Raw genomic sequence first — 24,567 nt, forward strand, 5'->3', positions numbered from 1 at the left:
AAGTGCTGGCCTTGCCCTGCTCAGCCCCGACTTTTGTGGTTCATGCTGAGCTCGGAGCAAAATATTTGGCAGAAGAATGGTACCAGGCCCCATTACTACATTGGCTGGGCATTTGTCAAACCCTAGAGACCATGACACTATGCCCTGCAAAGAATAATGTGTTCTCTACATTAAAGATATTAGGGATATAAGGTGATGTGTGACACTTTATGAACCACGACCACCAAAGATATGTCGCTCATAAACTGAGTGGTACATAACACGAGCGTCTTTGTAATGTGTATGTGCCTCCATTATGAGAGTTCCAATGGATTCCTTCCTCATCTTTGAGGTCTATCTCCCAGCAAAGCTATTCTTCAGAAACTTTCCCACCACCAGAGGGCAAAGTGTGGCTCCGCCCAATGCCTCTATGTGCCCCCAGCTGGACATGTCAAGGTCAGTATATACAGACGAGGTGCCACGCCCTGTGACCTTAGTTCCTTTTTTCCACGCACTCTATTTGCTTTATGAACACAGCTTCTGTGAAGTTTTCCCTTTGCGTTCTTTTTCCACTAATATGCTGAATTCAAAAAAGTCTTCAGGTTTCAAACCCTGCGTCGATTGCAGACATCAAATGTCTGTTTCGGATCCTCATCGGATTTCCCTTTGCTGCCTCAGTGAGGGACTGTTAGGCAGAATCCTGTGCAGTGCCCTTAGGGACCACTACACACAATTAAGACTACAAGTGGTAATACAAGTTCACCTTTGGTACAAGCCTGTACTATACTGTTAAAGTGGTAGCAGTAGCGGAGCAGCCAGACTTATCTCGAGTAAATGAGCAATAGTAGAGATTACACAAAGGACCACAATTACTGTGACTCAAGCAAACACTGACTCAAGGTTTCAGGTAAATAATATAAGTACACTTATTTAAAACCATCTGTTTATAAAACAGTTCACTTATATAAATTCAAAACCACACGTAAAATACACCACACACAACCACTTCCACTTGTTCCAGTAAATTCAAGGTAAGTACATTAGGATTTGACTGACCGGTGTTGCAATACTAACACGTGCCCGCGGATAGAAATGCTCATGAAGTTAAAACACACTTTGTACTTTAGAATTTCAAACAAGGGAAAAGGTGTTAAAATCACAGGCAATACGTTTGTCTAGGCAAGGGAATCAGAGGACTTGTTCAAAGATACAGATTAAAGTCAATAGGCCTGCGCCAGTGTCTATGGAGCAAATGCTCAGTTGCCGAGGAGCACACATTGAACAGTTCGAGATTCGAGATGCCAAGAGTACTTAGATATTGTCAGATGGAAGGAAAAGTTATAAGAGGGAGGGAAGAAAGTATAAATCTTCGTGGAGGAAAAGGGTTCATCCCGATTCCGGATGTTCAGTCGGAGAGAATGACCAAATGTGCACATTACCTTATTCCGTTGGAAAAAAGCTGGTGCCACGGCAGTTGTTCCTGGTAGTTCCTGCACACTCACGGTTCCTGCGGCTTCAGTCGTGGGGACAACGACGACGTCTGGCGCGATCTGCACTACCCAGGGATGAGGCCAGCAGCAGCGAAAAAGACAACGATGAATAAAAGGTGTGCTCCTTTAAATCAGGAGAGGGCTCTTCTGATGGCTATCCGGACCACAACAGCACAGCAGTGATTTCGACCCAGGAGAGGATGCTCTGACTGAAGAAAGGGTGAGCTGTTTGATCCCACCAGGCTCAAGGGAAGAAGACTCCGGACTGGATCTTCTCTTGTCGTTGAAGGGTAGATAGCTGAGGACTGCAGCAGGGCTTCACCGGGATCCGGGGTTGCAGCAGCTGTCTTCTTCTCCGCTTCTCTTCGGTTCCTTGCAGTTCCAGTGGCGACTCTGCCTTCTAGCCCAAGAGTCCTGCCTTTTATGCCAAAATCCCCCATTCACACAGCCTGGCTATCAATCACTCAGCAGGGGGGTTGTCCAGCCCGGACAACCACCTCAGCCAATCAACACAAAGTGCGACTTGGGTCTCCAAGGAGACCCTGTGCAGGGGGTGACTACACCCCTCCCTCACATTCAGCCCACCTAGACACCCAGACGCCAAAGGAGGGCTTTTGGTCAGAAGCCCGCCAAAGGTCAGCAAACAAAGAAAGACCCAAGAAGGATGCTAACAAAAAGAAATGGCGATTAAACCCAACCAGAGCCGAAATAAAAAGTATTTGGGCAAGCGGGTTTAAAGTTTGAGGCTACTAAAATAGCCTAAAACGTTACCACGTTATATAATATAACCGCGGTAGGACAATTAGGGTAGGTACCACTGCCACCAGCCAAGTCTTAATGTTAAGGGAACAAAACAATGCTCCAAGAGGCACAGATAAAAAGGGTTAAGAATTAACCCTTTTCAAAACTCCATATAAGATGGGGTGTACTGGATCCGTGGTTAAAAGTGACTATGTAAAGGTAATGGCAACTTTACCCTTTTCTGGGGGACAGGAGTCGGCCCCAGAAAATGGAGTCGGTGGGAAGCCTAGGAGACAACCCTGCGTTACTGCACTGAAGGTGCTGCGTAACACACAAAGGAGTGGGGCTACTGTAGTGGTGTACTTGTGGTCCACAATCACAAAAACAGTCAGAATACACATGGCAAAACACAGATAAGAGTGGTGGAAAAGCTCACACTCTTACCAGGTGGAAAAAATAAACTCCAGAAATCCAGCAAAGCTGCTGAGGGACTCGCAAGGTAAGGGAAATTAGCCATTGAATGAGAATTCTCCCTAACAGGGACATGACGAGCAAGATTGCGCATCTTGTTAGTCGATGCACTCTAATGCACTCTGGGAAAGTGAGGCGAAGTTGTTCACTTTTCTTCACAAGGAGAAGAGTGATAAGCGGATCGCTACACTGAAAAACAGTCTCCAGTCCGCAAGGACAAAAAGAAGCACCACAAGAGATCCGGGTCTCCAGGCCGTTCTTGCAAACAGCATTGTTCTTCCTCGTAGAAGAAGAGGAGCCACCAGGGAATTTTCTGAAGAAACACCTTCACAGGTATTTTTCCCACCCAATCCTCTACTACAGAAAAATTGGAGCCCTGCAGGTGTAAGATGTTCGACATCTTTGCCAAGGGACCAGCACCAGTGGTTCTGGCGCAGATGGGCGCAGCCCCACTGGCACCAACTGAGTTTGCTGCTCTAGGACGAGACGGTAGAAACTCAGATATGTCAAGATCCCGTCTCATAGTTGCACCGCTTTGTCTTCGGACGTCTCTACATTTCCTCCATGGCGCCACCAGAGCCGGTCTGCTGGGGCTCTTAAAGAGTATGATACTCTCCCTAGTGGTACATTCATGGTGTCTCATCTAGAAGACATTTATGATGAAGAAGGGGACCCCATTCCCTTTGGCATGCAACCCTTACAACCTAGGAAAATCAGGGACTTCCCAGAACTTCTAAAATGAACCGGGGACTTGGTAGACCTTGGAGCCAATTTGCAGGATGCAAGTGTCCTGAATACCCCACCGGAAGTGGACATGCTCCTGGCTCCTACCCTGGGAAACCCTCCGACAGCTATTCAGTGCCTTTTTGCTAAGGTAGTGGATAGCTTGGGTCTTTCAGCACCCTCACGCCCCCAGGAGCAATATGAGCTGACCAACATTCTGCATGAGGGCCCAAAGAATGATACTCTATTGCCTTTCAAACAGGCGGTTGAAGCACCATTCCTGAAGCTTTGCATTGGAACCAGTCTCAGTCCTAACTTGGATCTGTGACCTAGCCAGAAAACACAGGCTTGCACCCGCTGATCAAAACTTTGCATCAGCACATGCATCACTGGAAATCTTGGTTGTGTAGGCTGCCACGGGCCACATCCTTTCCCTCGTTGCCTCCTGATATGAAGAGCAAATGGCTGGATGTCTGAGGCAGGAACGGTTTTAGTTCCTGTTAGCCTGGCCCTATGTTTTATGAACGCCTCCTGTACACTGGCCAAGTTCTCTTGAATAAATCTGGTCCATCATATTGGAGGCAGCGGAACACATCTCTGAGGGTGAGATGAGGTATGGATTTGAGGCTCTGATCCATGACTGCAAAGAGTCCTCTCTCCAGATCCTCCAATCAGTCCTGGACAGTGAAGACTTTCTGGTCTATGGCTATCAGCACAGTCTTGAGAAGTTACTTATGGCTGAGGATGTTAGGGTTTGACCCGGATGTTCAGTAAAAGCTTCTGGACATGACGTTTGCTGGCAACAACCTGTTAGGTACGAAGGCCAATGAGTCACTGCAGATGTTCCAGACCTCAAAGGCGACTGTGAAATCGCTGGGGCTGTCTGTGCAACAACAACCTTTGAGCACTGCAGGCAAGGGTTTTTGCACCATCTCCAACAGGGGGGGGTCAAGCCCCATCTGGAAAGCAGGTGCAGTGCCACCCCAACAGGTTTCGGGGTGGCCGAGTCGCAACCTCCACCGTCCCCTCGGGTGTCCCAGGTGCCATGACTCGGAGTCAAACTGCCACCACAAGTCCCCTGTGTGGGCAGGGTATCCCAATTCGGCGAGGAATTGGGGTATTACCACTTCTAACTTTTGGGCCTTAGAGGACATTCACTAGGGATACTGTCTCCCTTTCGCTCTACGGACCACCTGCTGGACAGACAGTTCTTGCCCCCAGATCCTCTCCAGTTGGAGGAGGTCCGTCAGTTTTTGGCTTCGAGTGCCATAGACCCAATAACCTGCTCGGTACGATGCAAGGGCTGGTACTCAACCTATTTACTGGTCACAAAGAAGGATGAGGGCCTCCGTCCCATTCTAGAGCTGAAGCTCCTTCCGCCACTCCCTGAAAGCTCATCTTCTACACTCCCCGCCTGACTTCCCTTCCCTACCCCTCCTCTCCTACCCTTGCCTCCTCCTTTCCCCCATCCTCTCCCCTTCCCCTCTGACCTTAAATTAGTAACAAAATACTTAAAGGCAATGAGGACACCAGATCACTCCCCCTTCCCTTCCGCTCCCCTCCTCCCTCGCCCCTACCTCAAATCCTACACCGTAACTCCCTTCACCTACCCCCTCCTGTACCCTATCCCCACCCTCCCCCTACTTAATGTTCTAATGACCTGTTCACGTTTGTAAATATGCTTCTCTCACTTTGTACCTGTTGTTATATTGTAAAGCGCTTTGGCTTAAAGCGCTATATAAATTCAATAAACATAAGCATAAACAAGTACAAAATGGTCACTCTTGTCCAGAACCTTTAGGCCCAGGACCTGCAGGATTTTCTTGTCACCTTGTGCTGTGCCCATGCACAAGAAGCACAGGAGGTTCCCGAGATGCGAAGTGGGAAAATCCTATGACCAATTCAAGGTCCTGCCATTTGGTCTTTCATCGATGCAAAGGGCTTTCTCCAAGCTGTTGGCAGCAGTAGTGGCTTGCCACAGAAGGGAGGGCATCCATGTGTTTCCCTATCTGGACGAATGGCTCGTCCAAGCTTGCTCCCAAGACTAGGTGTTGGCACACTCGTGCAGGATGTGCAACCTGTTGCACAGCTTGGGCATCTCCCTGAATATCAGTAATATCAAGTTTCACCCTCCCAATCCCTCTGATTCATCGGAGCAACCTTGCACACTCTTTTTGGTTGAGCCTTCCCTTCCAAGGACAGAGTAGCGAACATCTCGGAGATGGTTCATGCCTTTCAATCACAGCAAAAAGTTGCTGCGTCAGCTTTTCTGTGCATGCTGGGTCTCAGGGCATCCTACATGCTTGTAGTGCCTGAGGCCCGTTTGCACATTAGGTCGCTTCAGTGGCTTCTGATTTGCCAGTGGTCTTGGTTTCAGGGATGAACCATCTGATGTTCTTCAGGTCTCGGCGAAGGTGAGCAGAGACCTGATGTGGTGGTCACTGAGAGACAACTCATTGCAAGGGTCATTGTTCCGACGCCGTAGCCCCAACTGACTCCGTCACAGATGCATGCCTGAATGGCTGGGGCTTTCACCTTCAAACCTTGCAGTGAGCAATATGCAATCCCCATCATAATGCCGGAAGGGCATCAATTTGCTGTACTTGAGGGTTATCAGCCTGGTCCTGGTCCCTTTCCGCCCCTCTGTACAAGGCAAGACTGCGCTGGTCCTAACAGACAACACTATTGACATGCACTAACTAAACAAGCAGGGTGGTGTGGGCTCCTTGCTTCTGTAAGGAGAAGCAATGTGGTTGTGGTTCTGGGCTTTGGAGAACGTGTCTGATGGTGACTCACCTGGACAGCAAGGATAAACTGCTGGCAGATGCTTTTAATTAACTAATAATGCCCATGAGTGGGAGCTCTGTGAGGGAGTACTGGAGGAGATTTCCTCCCTGTTGGGAAACGCCTCAAGCGGATCTTTTCACTTCCGGTGTGAACAGCAATTGCAGGTAGTTCTGCTGCAGGGAATTTCCTCGATGGGGACCTTGTGGAGATGCCTTGACAATCTATTGGGACTTTGATCTGCTCTGTGTTCCCACCAAGTCCTGTCATTCTGCTGGCTCTCCAGTGATTGTGCTTTTATGGATCTACAATGATCTTGATCACCTCAGATTTTGCCTGGAGAACATGGTACCTAGAATTGCTAGACATGTCCATCTGATTACCTTGGTGTCTGCTGCAGAGGCCTGACGTACTCTCATTCAGATGGGCAGATTCTGCATAGAGCCTCCACAGCCTGAACCTTAATGCCTGGATGCTGAAAGGTTAAGGTATAAAGAGTGGTATATGTTAGAGGATGTCTTCAATGTACTCTATGCTAGGAGAGCCGCCACTAAATCCATCTATGCATGTAGGTAGTGTACGTTTTCAGCTTTCTGTCGGAGGAAGGATCTGGACCTTTTCACCTGCTCCACATCCTCGGTACTTGATTTTCTGCTTTCTTTGGCCCGGATGGTCCTGCAGATTGACAGTGTGACGAGGTATCTTGCTGTCAATTCTGTTTTCAGAAGGTCCCCTGAGCAGAGCTCTTTGTTTCACGATCCCCACATCATGCAATTCTTTAGGGGTCTTGATAATCTGTTTCCCCCATGGCAGTTTATGGTTCCAGATTGGGATTTGAATTTAGTGTTAACATTTTAATGGGTGCTCTGTTTCAGCCCCTTCGTTCTTGTTCTTTAAGTCTGCTCATCTTTAAGGTGATTTTACTGGTCCCCATCACTTCTGCTAGATGGGTGAGTGAGCTTCAGGCATTATCAGTTAAGCCTCCCTACTTGGTATTCTACAAGGAGAAGGTGACCTTGAGAGTAAGGCATTATTTTCTCCTGATTTTAACCTCTCAAAAGATCCATCTTCCTGTATTTTTTTCCTCCGCTTCGCTCTCCCAAGACAGAGGAATGTTTCCATTGGCTGGACTCAGTGCTGGCCCTCCGCTACTACATCTCTTGGATGAGAGAGGCCTGGATGGATGACCAGCTTTTCATTGCTTATGCTGCTGCAGTGTTGAGACCAAACATACCCTGTCAAGGTGGATAATCCTCTGCATCTCTGAATTCTACGGTCTGGCTGGTAAGGATGTTCCTGAGGGTCTCGGGGCACATTCCACGAGATGACTGGCTGCCACCTTTGCTCTGCGATGTGGAGTCCCTGTTCTAGACATTTGCCAGGCGGCTACATGGACTTAGTTTGCTAAACATTACTGCCTGGATTCTCAATCTGGTCCAGGCACTCGTTTTGGCAGAGCTGTCCTGCATACTTTTCTGATTAAGGTGGTGTCCTTTTTTATCCTCCCTCCTCCAGGTCATTGTACTGCCATGGTATTCTATCAAAGATGAGCAATCTGTGGGAGGAAGGAATCCATTAGAAGAACAAATTACTTGACTCTCAGTAATGTTCTTTATGAAAAGTAATCCTGCACTATTCCTGCACTTATCTTCCTAATCGTATTTATTTACTGTATTAGTTCTGCCTTTTGTTACCACAAACATTCACCACTCAACAGTCTTATGCTTGGATTCCGCCACCTTCTGAGTTGGCTTGACAGCCCCATAGTTTGTATTGGGGAATTAATCTGTGGAACTATAAATACACAGTTGGCATTTTAAGCCTACAAATCTACTAGGATTGCTATAGCATTTTCTCGAGCTTTGCACATGCCCAACACTACTCAAACTCTCTTCTGATATTCTAAAACTGCATTGGCATCCCAGTGTGTGGTTTTGTTCGTTTTCTCTTCTGTGACGCTTCTTTCTCGAAAATAGCCCATATATTTCAGGGATGAACATGCATCCATACGAATGCAAGCCCTCTCCATCTGCAAACTACTTTCCATTCTTCTTACTTTCCCTTGCTCATGCTATTCTTTCCAGTATTATATGGTCTAGTTTCGCCTGGCTGTGGCAGAATATGCCTCGGTCAAGTGCTTTGAATTGTGTTGTGATTCTACTCGGTAATAACATGACATATGCCACACTCTCTACATGATCAGCCAATTTGTTCTATTACTCAGCACCATATTGTCCTCTGCCAGAACATTTTTGGGAGGCAGGATTCAAGAATTCCTAGAATCGTGACTCGTTTTTAGGGACCCACTCTAGGAGCTGCCTAGATTCACATTTTGCTCCGTGAGTGCCTATCCACGCCCCACTTCCAATAAAACGTTACTTGAACTTTTTCCATATATGTCACAGCCCATATTCCTTTCCTAGTCCTAGCATTTGGTCGAATGTACCACATAAGTGCATTCTGAATATTTTCGTACATCTTCAAATTCGATCGGTATATCCTTAGTCGTCCATGTAGCTACATTAACTTCTTTACACATCTTTACTTCTGCCATTGCATTATTCAGTACATCTTTCAATCCCTTTTCCCCTATTCATTTTACTGCAACTGAAAAAAACAGCTCTCCAAGGCCATCCCTCTGCCTCTATCCGTCTTGTCCACATCCTTGTCCATGCTCTAATCCCCAAAATAGATGTAAATATTCTCCTTCCTCCCGACTGTCATTGTCTCATTGGTAAAAGTTTGATTTTTGCATTGTTTGTTTTGCCACAACTCTTAATTATAAAACCTGAAATAGAATCACAGTTGTAGTTCCAGTAAATAACTTCCATTTTATCCGCAGCTTCTGTCGTGTCTGTAAAAACGTCAACTGTTTGGAAACTGTGAGGCATGTCCTCACCGAGTGCCCTGGTATGGGAACACCTATTTTGGTAAACCTTATTGAATACCCTTATAACTTGGCATCAGTCAGTGAGAGCGCCTTCTGGCCCCACTGTTTGAGCACAAGTAGTAACAGTTTACATCTGGCATTATAGTGCACATGGGTATCTTTTGAACAATTGGTGGAGGCACAAGGAAATAAGTGAAATCTGTTACTCAATTTTAGTGTGACCCTGCTCACTTATAGCTATGTTGACAAGGGGTCCATTGATGGAGACATGTTCTGTCTTGTTTGGTTTGTTTGTCAGGCATTCGCCCGTCATTGCCACTGTGGTAATAACTTGTTTTTGAATTTTTGAATGTCACTAACGAAAGTGTACATAACCGTGTCATATTAGTACACCCAACAGTCCGCATTCACCTCATATCTGACTCCCACTGTCATCAGTCATTCAGATGATTAGTAAATGATGCGTACTGAAACATAAAAGTATTAGGTCTACTCTTTTCTCTCAGTAATTTTCTCCTTTACATTATATACAAAGTGCCCTTTTCCCCTTAAATCAACAGACCTTTTCTCTTGATCTGTCATACATGTTTCATTGAAATGTCTGGCATATCGGAAACATTTGTGGCATACATAGCGAAACCCATCCTGTCTGAAATAATGTAGGGGTCTGTCCATTTGCTTTTGGGGAACATCTGTTTGTCGGTGCTCCGCAGCATCACCAAATCTCTGCCTACAAATTCTGTAAAATATGACGTTTTCTCCTGCTATTGAGCAGATATTTTCCTGTACACTTTCTGATTTTGCCACGCCTCCTTTCCAATGCTGTGTGGTGTTAAAGACAACTATTTTTTTCAGTGCTGACCCGCCTGCTCCTAAACAATACTTTGTAAGGAGATGGTTTCATAGCAGTGGTGATTAACATTTTGCTAGTCCAGGGATAGCAATGGTTTGCTTCAATACATGATAGCCTAGGTGGATTGTGCTATGCAATAAACATTCTGTGAGCTTTCTGGGAAGAGTGCTGTTCCTGTGTTCAGTACTCATTCTGCCATGGTCCAGGCACTGACTTCAACGTTTAAGTGAGGGGAGACTTTCCTGGATACCTGACAGACGTGTTATGGTCTTCCTTGTAATCACCAAGTATTATTTCCTCAATTAATTAACCGGCGAGAATGTAAGTTTTGTGCTCCATTTTGCAGAATTCCCTTGTTTATGTTGCTCTTGTTCATGCATCTACTGGTCTGGGAGTCTTTAAAAGAAAAAAGGGAATCTGTGGCAGAATAGTATCCTTTAGAAGAACAAGTTGCTTACCTTAGAAAATGTTCCTTTGGATAGATAGAATATTCCTCCTAATGATTGTACATCGGTCCTTGCACCAGATTACTTGTAATTTAATGTGGCTTTTATACTCTTAGAAATATCCTCTTGGTGCAAGTGTGGCTTTGGAATCCTTTTCAGTGACCAGAGCATGCTCTACATGTCTACTAAATGTGTATGTGGAGCCAGTTGTGCCTTCAAGACTTTGGTTTCCATTCCTCTACGTGCTCAGAATGAGCTGCTTTATTTCTTCTTTTCTAGCTTGCCATGTCTCCCCCAAACTCTCTCGGGTTTTAAACCCTGCAAAAAATACTGGAAGCCCTTGTCCATTTCAGCCTCACACAGTCATCATCTTTTGCTTGGTCCCCCTGCAGTATGACACCAATGAATGGAGCTCCTGTCAGTCATTACATTCCAGGGCCATTAAAGAATGTGTTGCAGTGACCTTCACGATCCAGGGAGAAAGGAAGTGAAATGAGTGCAATAGACCCCACTGTGTTGAGGTTCCTTGTCTTGGGCAAAAGGATCAGACTGTTAAACTTCTGTGACTGCTTTTGAAGCATACCTCTCAAACCAGGATCGTGATTTCTTGATCTAATCTAATCATTGGAGCCTAAATTAGTTTACCCCTATGCGCAGGCCTATTCCTGCGTGGGAATTAAAAGGGGAATTGTTGGTGTCGTGTACAAACCATTTAAACCCATGACCTCTGCAGACCTTAGGCATCTGTTATGTAGAACTGCTTTCCTGGTGGCAGTTAAATCAAACCCGTCGAATTAGCAAAATGCAAACTTTATCAGCGTCAGATCCTCCTATTTCTTTTCATAAAGATAAGGTGATTCTACGGACTCGCCTGACCTTTCTTACAAAGGTGGTGTATGAGTTCCACATGAATCAAGAAATCGTATATCTGGTCTTTTTCCCTTAATGTTTTACAGTGACTGAATGTCTGCATGGCCCCGAGGTTCTATCTCAAGAAGGCTAGACCTTATAGATCTTAGGACAGAAAGTCACTTTTGAGGTGTACCCAGCTAAGCAGAAAAACAGCAAAAGCAATAATAGACGGATGGATTCTGTCCTGCATCACTCATTGCTATGAATTGCAGTGTAGAGTTCCACCTTCACGCACATCTAACAAGATAAAAACACTGCAGTGCTTTTCAGAGGCAAATGTCATTGGAGGCGATTTGCAAAGCAGCTACCTGAGCCTCCCCCTTCTCTTTCAACAGCAACTCCACAGCAGTTGCTCTATTTCGACAGGCTGTCCGCTGGCACATTGTCACAACATTGTAGGTTCCTCCTCTCTGTCTAGAATGGTGCTTGGTACTCTCCCACAAATATGGGGGGGAAGGGGACAACATAAAACTAAGGAAAGGTTACTTTCCATAGTGACTACTGTACTCCTAGTCCAAAGTCCCCTTTCCTTTGCATGTTTTCCTCCATACCCCTGAAACTGTATTTAGTCCTTCTTGTCCTCTAAGCAAGAAAAGGGACTGATGGGAAGAAGTGTAGGGCGGTGGAATGGGCATGGCCACTTTCCACATGTGCAGCCTGCCTGCCTGTGCACATTTAAAAGGGAGGCATGTGTTGCAGTGTATGCGCTATCGTCCTGTTCCTTGTCTGTAAGAAACTCCCATACATATGAAGGAAAAGGGTCTTCAGACCAGGAAAACAGTAGTCACTACAGTGAGTAGCTTTTCCTTCATTTAGCTTGGACATTCCATCACAGCCTGCTGAACATCCTCAAGCCCCCCCCACCCCCTTCCAGCAGTACAACTTAATTAACTTTGTTCCTTATATGCGCCCCAGTGTTACATGATCGGCCCACATGTGTACCTACTGAAAATCCGGTTGGATGGCTGCATGTGAATGAACTTAATAAGCCTGGTTTTCAAATATTTCTGCAGTATAACTGCCATATCCTGCTCAAACCATAACCCTCAAAAACCACTTATGTTCTCAACCCCAACACTGCCACACCAACCCCAAATTCCCTTTGCTCAATGAGTGTGTGAAGACGTGTGTGAATTATGGTTTGGTGGAGTACGTGTAGCCTTCTGATTGCCATGGTTGCATAGCTTGTTAGTGGATAGGTAGCACATGGGAGGCATAGTAGTAGCTGGATGAGTTGGAGAGTCTGCTTGGATGATGTTTTCTGTGTTGTGCTATATTAAGCAGTTTAGAAGCACAAAGTATAGGTGTTGGCAAAGAGGGATCTCCAGAAAAGTTGGGGGACATCGGGAAGACGGAAGGGTTTGGGGGGATAACCATCAGTTGAAGCACAGTAGGGGGGTTGCAGTGTTGATTATGGGTGCACATTTCCCAGGGGAGGAGGAAAAACAATGGAGATCTCCCTGCAGTTCAGTTCACTATTCCCATTCATCAGCAATAAGAACCCTTGTGTGGCATGCGTATACTCAGTACTTTTTAATAAGGCCGAAAGAGAGAGAAGAGGTTGCTTGTGAGCTTGCTGGGGTTGAAATAGTGGGCTTGGGTTACGAAGGTGGAGAGAGATGTCCTGATTCCAAGATTCTTCAAAACAAATATCAAGACACCAATTTACTTTGAGCATAATTGTTATATGGAACAGGTGAAGGAGGTTTACATGGTGTGGTGGGGACTGCATGCTTCGGTAGCCGTCGGAGGCGAGTGGAAATATTTGGCATGTTTATGCGTTTTGTAAAGGGAGCGTTTGTATGTTTAGTGGTTCAGGGTATGCACTTTGTTCGTTTGTCTGGTCATTATCTTAGCTGCTCCAACCAGTGACCGTAGAAAAACTAGTACTTGCAAAGTTTACAATTATTATTGCATAGTTGCTTTTGTTGGCAGACAGCGGCGTTCACGTACATCCTGCTGCTCTTCCCACTTGCTAGGCTGTTCATTCCAAAGACCCACATGTACAAGCTGGACGAGAACTGTCTTGTCTGTTTTTTCATGTAACTGTAATGCAGGTTTTTTGTATTGATTTCCAGTTTCTTAGCTTTCTATCGTGCTGGTAATTTGCTCTACATATAAAAAACGGTGTTGGAAGATATCCCAATTTCCAGTGCTGTCACAGTAACTCCCTAAATTTGCTCCATCTCTGCGCTTTGTCAAGCAAGGAATTATTTTTTGTGAGTAGTCATTTTTGTAATGCCAAAATGTAATCTGTTAAAAGCATTGTTGACATGGTCTTTCAGACTGGGGTCACCATAGAGCTAAGACTGCACTAGCACTTGTGAGATTCCTTCAAAGGGCATTCCCACATAATGTTATTGGTCTTGTCAAAGGAGATGTTTGTTGTATTCAAACTCAGAAGTTTCACAAAAAATGCAGTACTTATAAGAAAATCATGCATTTTTACAGTGAGATACACTGGCAGGGATGTACAAGTAACCTATTAAATTAACGTACAATGAGATTACTCTCAAACTCCTAGGCTCCAGAAGGGTGTCAATACATTTCAGTAGGTTGGATATTACATCATGTAAAGTGCTGACAAAATAACTTTATACGGGTTTCCATAGTTATTCTGTGGCAAATGCTTAGAGATATATTGTCTTTAAAAAGAACTTATGATTTCACCTTCGGTTCACAAACCATTGCCCACTTGTGTGTGAAAAAGGTGGTCAGTAAAATTTGCTTTCTGCTTCTTTCTTTAAGATACCCCTTTTCACACCAATTGGCCTTTAACGATGCATTTAAATGTCTTCCCTGTGCTCTCCTGGCTTAATAGTATCAACCCTTTCTGCTGTGTTGCCCATGTTTCCATTGATTGTTGAAGTGTACCTTACAGACGTCTTTTTAGAACTACGTTCGAGGTAATTGTGCTATTTTCTCCCGTTCATCCCATAGCACGAATTTGCAGTAAAATGGTTTCTGATTATAAGCCCAAAACTAGGGAAATCTTTGTGGAAGAGGACTTCTTGCTTTCGGAAATCGGCAGAGAATTACCTTGTAGTCTTTCATGGTAATGCACAAGTTCAGTTTAGGATTATTTCCTAAAACGCACAACCTTTAAAACTTGTACATGTGAAACTGTAGATTTCTCCACCTCCTAGTCTCAGTGGTTTCTGGTGTTTTACCTGCTTGAAACCGTGCCATACGTTTTGGGATTCTCTTCACTATTCAGCTCGCATGTTGAATTAAGGGGAGGGAAAGTTCCTGACTTCTTGTTCTACAGAATAGTCAATAGTGTAGGGTGTAAAAACAATTCGTTTTCTCTAGGAAAAGTAATGTGAAAGCAGTCGTGAAGCCTGCATTATTTAAGTGAACACGGTGAACCCGTCATCCCTGACTTTATTCTTTTCTCCTTTTCTTCCTAGTGCTGGCTGTAGCCTGAAGAAGTGGCTCAGAAACTCCTCCTGGCTCACGTTTAAACTTAAACCCCAGCGACACCATGCACCTGCACCCTCAAAAGCACTGATTTATCTCCCGTCTCCTGCATGGTTTATGTTTTTGAAATTTATATTTCGAGGAACCCCTTCGTTTGAGTTGTGGGTGGTGCAGACTCTGCTTTGTCAGCTTCTGGAACCTAATTCTTGACTTCTACATGTCTGCGCACAGCTTTTCGGACCATCACTGCTTGCTTTGTTTTCAAGATCAGAACACGAATGTTAACAGGAGTTGGTATTCATTCACCCACTCAACTTTTGATCCTAGCCAGCTCCACTTATCTTGCTAAATTTTCTTCCCAAACCTGCAACAGTTATGCCTTTTCATTTGCATGAGCGGGAAGGGGATGAGAATCAATAATTCGTACTCAAAAGCATAGCATCTTATTTTTAGCAAACGCCTTTCAAATTCTGTATTGCAACTTCTTAAACCATAGAAGACCATATTGCTTTGCATGGGCTGCGCAAGGTGTGAAGTGTTCTGGCAAAGGAAGAATTATTCATACAAAATGCAGAACAGCCTTCTCAGCAACCACTTTGGGTGGGTATTTGATGGCGATTATACTTTTTTCATGACACAGGGTTCCCACTTAAGGGCTTCAGGTATGACTATGCAAGGTCTGGTTTAGGACAGTGGTGGTTTATCTATCTTGTACATGATTTTACAAATCAACTTTAGGAAAATTGAACTTAGCTAGCAAAATTATTTCCCCTCCATTGGCAAAGGAATCGCCAGTAATAGTAGGTTCAATGAAGTCTAAAACGTGGATTATTCTAGAAAATGTGTAAGTTAAGGTTCTGCTTTATTCCTGAAACTGTCTTTGAACTTGGAAAGCTTCCTCTACTGGGAACACATTTGCCTTTTTGCCGCTGATGAAGGAATATGCTGCAGCCATGTGAGTGTTCACACTTGTGGTTGAAATGTATTCTTGTGTTGATTTGAGCTGCCAATTATATCGGCATTCCTTATGTATTGTACATTGATGAGTCAGTGTAATGGTACTTACTGTCCTTGAGAGCCAAACAGTGTCATCAGACACTTTTGGCACAGGCCTGATTAGATTTTTCTCATCGTAAAAGCCATCTATATTTCGCAATACGTGTTCCTTGCATGCCAAGAAAACCCATAAAAGTGCACATGAGCACATGAGCCTCACACATGCATTCCTGCTATCCACACTTTTGGTAAATCTGCACAACCTTGTGGATGGATCTCAAACTGTTGTAGCCCTTTAAGATATGTTGTCCTACGGTGTGCTCCTATTGTGTTAATCACCATTTCATCACCACTAAGTTCTCCCTGCTCCCCATTAACAGGATTTGTTGTCTTTTTATAGTTCATTTTTTTGCTTTGTAATACTTCAGTGCTTGACGTTTTCCACCCATACGTTTGTGAGAATGATCCTCATAAAGCCTAGCTCCCCTTGCGCGTGTGCAATCACTGTTGCTGATGATTTGTGAGCTCTCCATCATAAATCCTCTTCTGTAATAAGAGAAATTGATTAAGATGACACATGAAACTGGACTTCATTTTCATGTACAGTAACCCAGCGATGGCAAAGATGCACCTGGCACCCTTTGCAGTATCAGGTCTGGTAAATCTTTTCCAAACTATGCACGGTCGACACCTTAACGTCCCTACCATGTGATGTATTGCCTTTGGGTTCAGTTCTTTAGATTTTGGCCTTGAGGAAGCGTGTCGGTTCTCTCTACAAACAAAAGCTATATAAGCACATCCAGGTTCATCAGGCTTCATATAGTTCCATATGCAGGCCTCATTCCTGGGGGAAGGGCAACAGTTCCTTCCTGTAGGTCTGTTTACTGTTGCATTTGCAGGCCTTACATTGACCTTTTGACTGTCCCTTTTGTTACAGTGTCAGTTCAGCCAATATACTAGATCTTCCCAGATTTGGCAAAGAGGCCATGAGCCTATCCTGGCGGTTCGCAAGAGGGAAACACCACAAAAGGTCTTCCTCAGATTTGCTCACCGAAAATACAAATGTAAACAAAAGAATATGAGCGGCAGAATCCATAAAATGATACCAGACACTCTGCAACGCTGACCAGGAAACCTTTAGAGGACATTTTTGTCCAAGCCTCAGTGCTAGTTTTCCTTAATGCCAAGATGTCGGAAGTCAATGATGTTAAAACCATTGCCTTCAAAAGCACAGGGCGATTGAGCATCCTTTGAAGACTTTCAGTCTACTTCCATACTCTCTGCCAGTCCAAGTACTGTGCCCCAACCTTCGGCGGCAAAGCCTTTTCTCCCTTAGAATTAACAGCTGCTCTTACATACCATGGACTTAAATGACCATCTTTAGAAACAGTATTTCAGCCTGATAATGAGAATTGTATTTGCCCTATTCAGAAAACTAATGATAGAACATGTGGGTGATATTATTACATCAAAGCCCCCAGGGCTAAGTTCAGTGGCTATTCTAGTCATTGCTCTTTCTCCCTTTCTTTTCCAACTTAATAAGTAAAGTATGTACTCTGGTTTGACAGAATCTGTTGAAGAGCCACCTCCCATCTCTGTGTACACAGGCAATCAGTATGTAGATGTTAGACCTGTTTCTTTATCAACAAGGCCACAGCTTGTGATGCATGATAATTTATTGAAACCTTGTTTTTACATGCCTCTGAGTGACAACTATAGTGGTATGACCAAGGTAAACCAAACCATCTAAGGTTGCAGAGTTTGGGACTTTCAATCCTTGGAGGAATTTGCTTATTAGTTGTAGAGAGTAGGCAGTGTGGCAAAACTGGTCTATCTGCTTTGACTATTTCATGTACCATACCCAGGGGTCAGTATGCATAGTGGTCCCTTTCCTTCAACCAAGAGCTCTAGGATGAGGTAATCACACCCATTCTGCTCTGACAGGCGCTCCTCTAAAATTACAAATGGAATAATCGTGTACTGTTGTCCATTGGATACCATCACTGCCAAAGCCCATATGACAATTTCTAACTGCATGTTGGATCTTTCAATGTCATACTCTTCTTTGGCGTGGCAGCCTTCCTAAGCTATCGGTTTTCTAAATCAAGAAAGTTAGGAGAGCCCGCAACTATCAAGGATACTTCCTTGGCTTTTAACTGCTACTGATAATTAGCTATGGAAATGATTCTTATTTCTTAATTAGGTATGGTTGATTTACATCGCCCGAGTCCCCCCCTCTTGATGTTTCAAGCCACAGATAGGAGATAGGGTCTCCAGTATTTACTGTTGAGCCTAATCAAAAAGTACAACTAGATTTAAAAAATCGTGCATGTCCTTCCTCCGATTCCTTGCAGCCACTCATATACTTCTGCAGACTTTGTGTCTGCTCCTTGAAGCTCAAAAAACCGAGGCCAAAGAAAACTGAGGATTAAGATGTCACCTTACTATATTCAGGGAAAACCTGTATATCCTACTGAAGACCGTAAATATGGAGATCTCTGTGCACATCCTGACTGCTCTTGTTCTCAAAGGGGAAGTGTGACTTAGAAATGTAAAGTGTAGCTATAGTATTGTGGCTAATTTGGATGACAATTGGACATCTTTCCATTTCACATTGTGAGTAATAAAACTTCCGATACATAACTCTTTCCTGTCACCTGAACACAGCCGGCAGTGTCACCAGTAAAGCACTCGCATCGAAAGTTCCCCACCTATGTTGTTTTCCATTGTAATGGCTGGTCATTGCATTCACAGTATAGTGTATCCTCTAAAGGCTTTGTACCACATTGGGCTCACTCTGTAGGATGCTGCATCCATATTCCATATTCTTCCAGAGAGGATGTATTCCACCACGGCTACGTTTAGCACCATAATATTTTTTTTCTGATTATTTTCGTTATAAAATATAACACTCAGAAATACCCCCAATGCATGATAATTGAAGCACGTGTTTGCCTTTTTACCCCTCGGATCTAAATATAAACAGGATGCCGACGCAATGAGAATGTTTACCTTTGAGTGACTGCTTTGGAGGGCCCTTCGCACAGTTTTTCCCTTCTGCAGAGTCCCCTATGCTTTAAAATGTAGTCGTACATGCCCTGGTAGCACCCATATCTGGGTGTGTAGCTTGGGGCCTGTGATAAGTTTCGGTGCCCTACATCAGTGCCAGGTTATCATGTTTGAGCAGTAACGTAACATCGTCAAACCTGTTATTCTTCCTTCACTCTGAGGGCCTGCTTATAGAAATTGACATTGGCGAATTCCTTGTTGCCTGTATGACAATCTTGCCCTTGACTGTGCACCTGGATCTGTGCAAGCATTAAGTTGTCTTTGTGGCATTTTGCTGTTATATGTATGTTTGTGATTGGGACTTCTCTTCCCAACCCTGTTGTCAAGAGGCACTTTAATGGGCAGCTCCTATTGTTTCAACTAGTGTATTGTACTTCTTCCCAACTGAAAGATCTCCCCAGATCTCCGTTTGTAAGGCACGTGTCTCCAGGAAAAGATACGTTGCAAATCTGAATGTGAGGATGCTTTGAGATGTTTCTTCTTCGCAGAGGCGTTGCTAGGGGCAGGGGGAGCTAAGGGGGCAATAGCACCAGGTCTTTTGGTTGTAGCCCCAGATAGAAGCTCAGGGGCTACAACCAAAAGGATATACCTAACCCTGAATCCCGACATTAGCTTAGCACCTGATCTTTTCCAGCCCTAGCAACACCCCTGCTTCTTGGAAAGGAAAATAACGTAGTTCTGCGTCTCGACTGATGGAAATAAAACTCTCCATCTTTTTCTGTTCATGATACCCTGCACCACCTATTATTTTGAAATCCCACATGGCCCATTTGTGGTAGAGTACAGGTTCCATCTGTGGCTTTCTCGAAACGTCTGTTTTTTTCAATCTGTTGGGGAATCACGTTGGCAGCAGTAGTGTGATTAGTAATTGACAGAGCAATTAAAAATAGGACAATAGGTTAGCCTCCTGTTGTAGTATGATCTTATAGTACCCTTCCTTCACGTACTCCTGTACTGTTCCCACAAAGTGCACACGTTACTAATGACCACTGTAGTATTTACAGATGATTTTCTATTTTCTTACATTGACGGTTTAATTGAGTGTGACCACTACTTTTAGCCGTTATGACCTAGCTACTGTTAAACCTTTAAGTCCCTGTTTCCAGCCACCAAGTCTGTGCGTGTTTCAAAATAGTTTGTAGTGGAAAGGAGCCACCAGATTGGGACTATTGGAGTCACTCAGGTAAGTAACCTATTGTTCATTTAGGCAGATGGTGCATTGAAAACATGTTTGGCTTAGCTTGGCAAACAATTGGCCTTTCAGTGTATCTTCTACTGAGAACTAGTCCTCATAAACGGTAATTAATGACGCTCTGCCATGAAACGGGGATTTCGAATTAAAGGCCTCAATGGGAAATAGTTTATGCAGACCCTTTCAATCGTCTGTGCCCCTTTGTTTCATTTTGCCAGATAGTTGCAAAGATCTTAAAACGAGGTGTAATTCAAAAGCTGCCACATCCGTACTTCCCTGATGTGGTACATGTGACTTAGTGGCTGAGGATTATTTTTGGAACGATTGCAGTGCTGTGTAGTGATTTATAGTCGTTTGGGACTCTGTTATTGCTCTCGTTATACCTAACATTAAGCACTTGCATATTCTGGAATACCAAGTTTTTAATACATGTTTTTAATTAACAAAATGTTCTATCGTGTGTGGCCTGTCCCTCTGTTAAATGTGCGAGAGTGGCGAAGGGAAATGTAATATTTCTGAAAATAAGTATTGTCATATCTGTAACATTTCTGTTGATGGTCCCTTTTAAAATAATGGTATTGTGTTTATATATCTGAAGACACTTTATGATCACTGAGCTATGTATTTTCAATAGCAGTGATGATGGAAAATTACCAACTATTAACCTATTACAGAGCCATTAATGCCTTGACACTGCTATTCTACCAAATCTGCCCTTGGCCAAGGTCTGTTTGTTTATGGGCCCATAAAGTTCTGTTCGACGGACTAGTTCAAGTATGTTTTCCCATTTTTGCAATTTTCTTTTCTTTCAGCCGTCATCTGTGAGGTAACAGACCGACAAAGCTTGATGGAATGGAGCTAACGTGGGTGGAATTTTGTTCCTCTGGTCTTGGCCGCACCTTTTTAGTTTCAAAAGTTAATTGAAGTCCAGTCAGGAATGTGTTGAAGAAAATTCTGGTGAAAATAAGTGTTCTAAATGAGAAAATAAGATTTTTTCAACTTTGGCACTCCTCTCGTTAAATATAAAACTTGGGAAAAGTACATGGTTTTCTACTCTGAAATATGTACTAGAGCATACCATGAAAATGGTCTTGTCCATTCATGTGTTTCTTAAAGGTTATTAATCAGTTGTATGGTTTTACTATTTTGGATGATCTGGGATACTAGTTCTGAGTTGCATACAACTGCAAACAGGTTGTCTCCCATCTTTTGCTACCCTTGACCCCGCGGTTGATTTATGTTTTGTTCCACCCAGTAGGTGTTGAAAAAGATATGAATTTTTAAGTGGTGCCTCCCTTTTTCATGGCATATTTAAAACTATGAAGTTGAGTCATTAAGGTTTTTCAACTTTAAAAATTACCACTATTTTCCCTAGCCTCTTAAAATGTTCTTTCCTACATTGAAGGCGTGTGCTAAAGATCTGAAGAGGGCTGTTTTCATAAACTCGCTCCTTCAGTGAAGTGGTGGAAGGTGAAAAAAGGAAAGGCGCTAACTGAGCCTTTTGCTTAAGTTCCTCCCTCACTTTGAAAGTTGAATCTGTTATGTAAGAGGCTGATTTCTAATAAAACCCAAAGGCTCCAAGGTTTGTCGTAGACTGAGCACATAGGCTGTAAACGGATTGTTTTAATAAGCAATTCAGCTCACTGTGCTGTCACATTTTGTTGGAAGACCCATCTCTAAACACAAGAGTCAGAAGCTGGCGGTGGAAAGCACTGTGGCTTTGTTCATCTCCTGACTACCACGACGGCCCCCGTTACAAGCATGTGGCTGGACTTCACCTAATCATTCTCATTACTCACGCCAAAGGTGTTAATAGCTGGTGTCAGAGGGTTGGAAGATATAAGCTGCTGCCTTGTATTGATTGTCAAGAAGCCTGAATGCATTGGGTCAGTAGTGGTAAATATATACCGGACTTACATTTATAAAAATGAAACAAAATACTGTATACATGGCTTTTCAGGGACTTTGTATACATCTAAGGTCAGTGAGAAACTGATAAACTGGCACATGGTGCCAAGGGAGAGAGATTTCATCCACTTGAAATCCTTGTCTTGAAGCCACTTGCATGCTTTTGGGCTAAGTAATAGCCCTTTTTCAGTTCTCGAAGTGTCTACAGGACATGGAGCATACATCTCGTCACCGCCTCATTCCAAAATAAGGAGGGGTGGTTTTGGTCATTTATTTAGTGCAAGAGGATGTTGCTCAGTAGACCCATTGGTTTTAGTTGAAGGGTTGATGGGCTAATCGTCCATCTTCTCAAAAAATAAACTGTATAGCAGGAATGATTCTCCTCTTCCTATTTAGTGTTTGCTTTTTAATCATTGTCACGTAGTTGTGAGTTGTTAGCACTGTTATCATTCATATGACTATTTTCAAAATTCATTTTTACTCTTTAGTTCAGCCAGTTCTTTGTGGAGGGGGTATCTAATGACTGGTGACACTTCATGAAAATGCAGGTCTAATTGTTTTATTTTTTTAAATGACTAATTGAACTTTTCCACATCCTTAAAATGTATTCAACTTATGTCCTGACTGCAAAAAAACACTTAAGGGTCTCTCACCAAGTAAATAAAGTTGAGCAAGTATGGTTGTTAAAGATAAATAAGCAGTGAAGAGGTTGGTCAGCTGGACAATTGCTTATTACAAATAATCGGTGGGTGGTGATTGCTTAGGTGTGACTATAATGGTCCCACCGAGTTTACATGTGTAGCTTCCACCTTCAGCTGCCTGTACTTTGGCAATGTTACACACAAGCCATGCACTGAAATGTCCAACTGCTATGCAAATTGGTTCCTTATTACCTGGGCATTTTAAGCATTGTATTAAAAGAAAATACAAAGTCAAGGAAATACCTTAATAAAATGTGGCCTTTTCTGATTTTGCTAAAGAATGTATATTTTCTTTTCCTTACAAGTTTGAATTTATTTCAATCGTTCGTTTGCATAGATCTTTCCAGGATTTGTCTCTCATTTTGATATAATAAATTGGTAATTGTACTTAACCAAAAATGCTCGAAAGGACAGGCCCTACACAGGTGTTTTATGCATCTGTATGTAAAGTAGCTTCTACTTGCACTGCGAAAAGTGACTAAGGAATTTTGGAGAGTTCGGACAAGGGCTGCAAACCTTTTTGTAGTTTACCCTCCCATTAAAAAGTGTACTTGAAAAACATGTTTAATATGATCATTCTAAACCAATGGATGAGGATGGATTATATTGGTGGTTGGCAGAATAGCTTTTCACACTTGTTACACGTCCGTATTTCTGTAATAGTTCCATTACTTGCAATAGACACTAAAGAATGCCTACAATGCCTAAATGCACTTCCTGTTTATCAAAATACCGGGCTTTGTCCATTTTGCATTCTGTATCTAGTGTTCTATTTCATGGATAATAAACTGAAAGTAACCAATTTCTGCTGCAGTGTTTTTTTGGGCAAGTTTGTGGCTTATTTCCTAATGTTTTTATTTTTACTAATTGATGATTAACCTGGTGTACTGCTAAAAAAGAAAAAAAAAACCTTAAAGAGGCAAGAGTGGGAGTCTGGTGCAAGAGTACTGACTAATGAACTTGCCCTATATTCCAAGTACCATTTAAAGGCCAATAAGAAGTACAATGTAGTTTCTCACTCCTCTCACACGTTGATATCAGTGTGAACATTGGTATGTTGATTACGAATCTGTTTCATTTGTCTAGCGAGACTGTGAACAAGAAGTTTAATGCATGAAAAACAAGTGCCTCATGTTTCACCACAAACACAATTTTATCAAACTGTGCACTTCGATGTGTTTGTGTGCATCAAGCTCGCTCTCGCAATTAAATAATATGCATTTAATGAAAAATGGAGCATGAATGCTACACTGACATATTTCTACTCAACATCTCATAGGTACATTCCTTCTTCAAACATTAACACTAAGAAGGACCATCTTGAAAGGCATCACCTACAGAATAGTAACACACTTTCTTTCATGTAATTGCTTTTGGCTGATGTCAACCGTACTGAGCGTGGCACAAACATTTATCTGTGGCAAATGTTTTACCAGTCACTTTCACTCTGCTGCTGCTTACAAAAATATACCATTCACAAAATTACTGTAGCTGGGTTCCAGGGATCAAAATAAAGGTTCGCTAGGCACGAGTTAAAATTAGCTCATTGTTATCGGACATCAAATACTGAGCAGCAGCTACCCTGGGTGAATGAGGATCTAATACATATTCACGCCTGGGGCAGGGCACTCAGCCAATCAGGTGGCTGGGAACTTGTCCGAGAACACAGTTTACTGAACGCGTTTCTCCAGCCACCAAAGGTCCTTCCCCAGTTACCACCATCTTGATTGTGAGGAGACAACAGGGCAACCCTCCCTGTTGCCTTCCCACTCTCCTTACCTTCCCCCCGTCTTCCAAAGACATCCCACACCTTTCCCCCATCCTCTCCTTCTCTACTTACCTGCTGGACAGTAGCTTTGTGCTCTGGTACCGGCGCTCCTTCTCACCCAAGGCAGCCGCAATAGAAATATAAAGAGTCCCTTTTCTATTTACTATGGTGGCAGCCATCTTTTTTATTTACAGGAGATTGTGCTTACGCAATAGCACGGGGCC

The 24,567-nt window shown here is 43.4% G+C and overlaps 1 protein-coding gene across 4 annotated transcripts in view; it reads left to right on the forward strand.

Moving 5' to 3' along the window:
• Nucleotides 1–24,567, forward strand: part of LOC138528623 (serine/threonine-protein phosphatase 2A 65 kDa regulatory subunit A alpha isoform) — a 1,423,294-nt gene that overhangs the window by 1,227,814 nt on the left and 170,913 nt on the right. The window contains exon 15 of one of the 4 annotated variants that reach the window (XM_069640450.1): nt 20,779–23,377. The exons of 2 other annotated variants lie outside the window; for them this stretch is intronic. In XM_069640450.1, the coding sequence (XP_069496551.1) occupies nt 20,779–20,828 (50 nt within the window). In that variant the 3' untranslated portion in view covers nt 20,829–23,377. Of the gene's footprint in view, nt 1–14,699; nt 14,867–20,778; nt 23,378–24,567 lie in introns of those variants that run through there. One more of the 4 variants, XM_069640463.1, reaches the window with a different exon arrangement.

This window comes from Ambystoma mexicanum, chromosome 1q (genome assembly GCF_040938575.1).
Source record: "Ambystoma mexicanum isolate Mex_15411 chromosome 1q, UKY_AmexF1_1, whole genome shotgun sequence".
Classification (NCBI taxonomy): Eukaryota; Metazoa; Chordata; class Amphibia; order Caudata; family Ambystomatidae; genus Ambystoma; species Ambystoma mexicanum.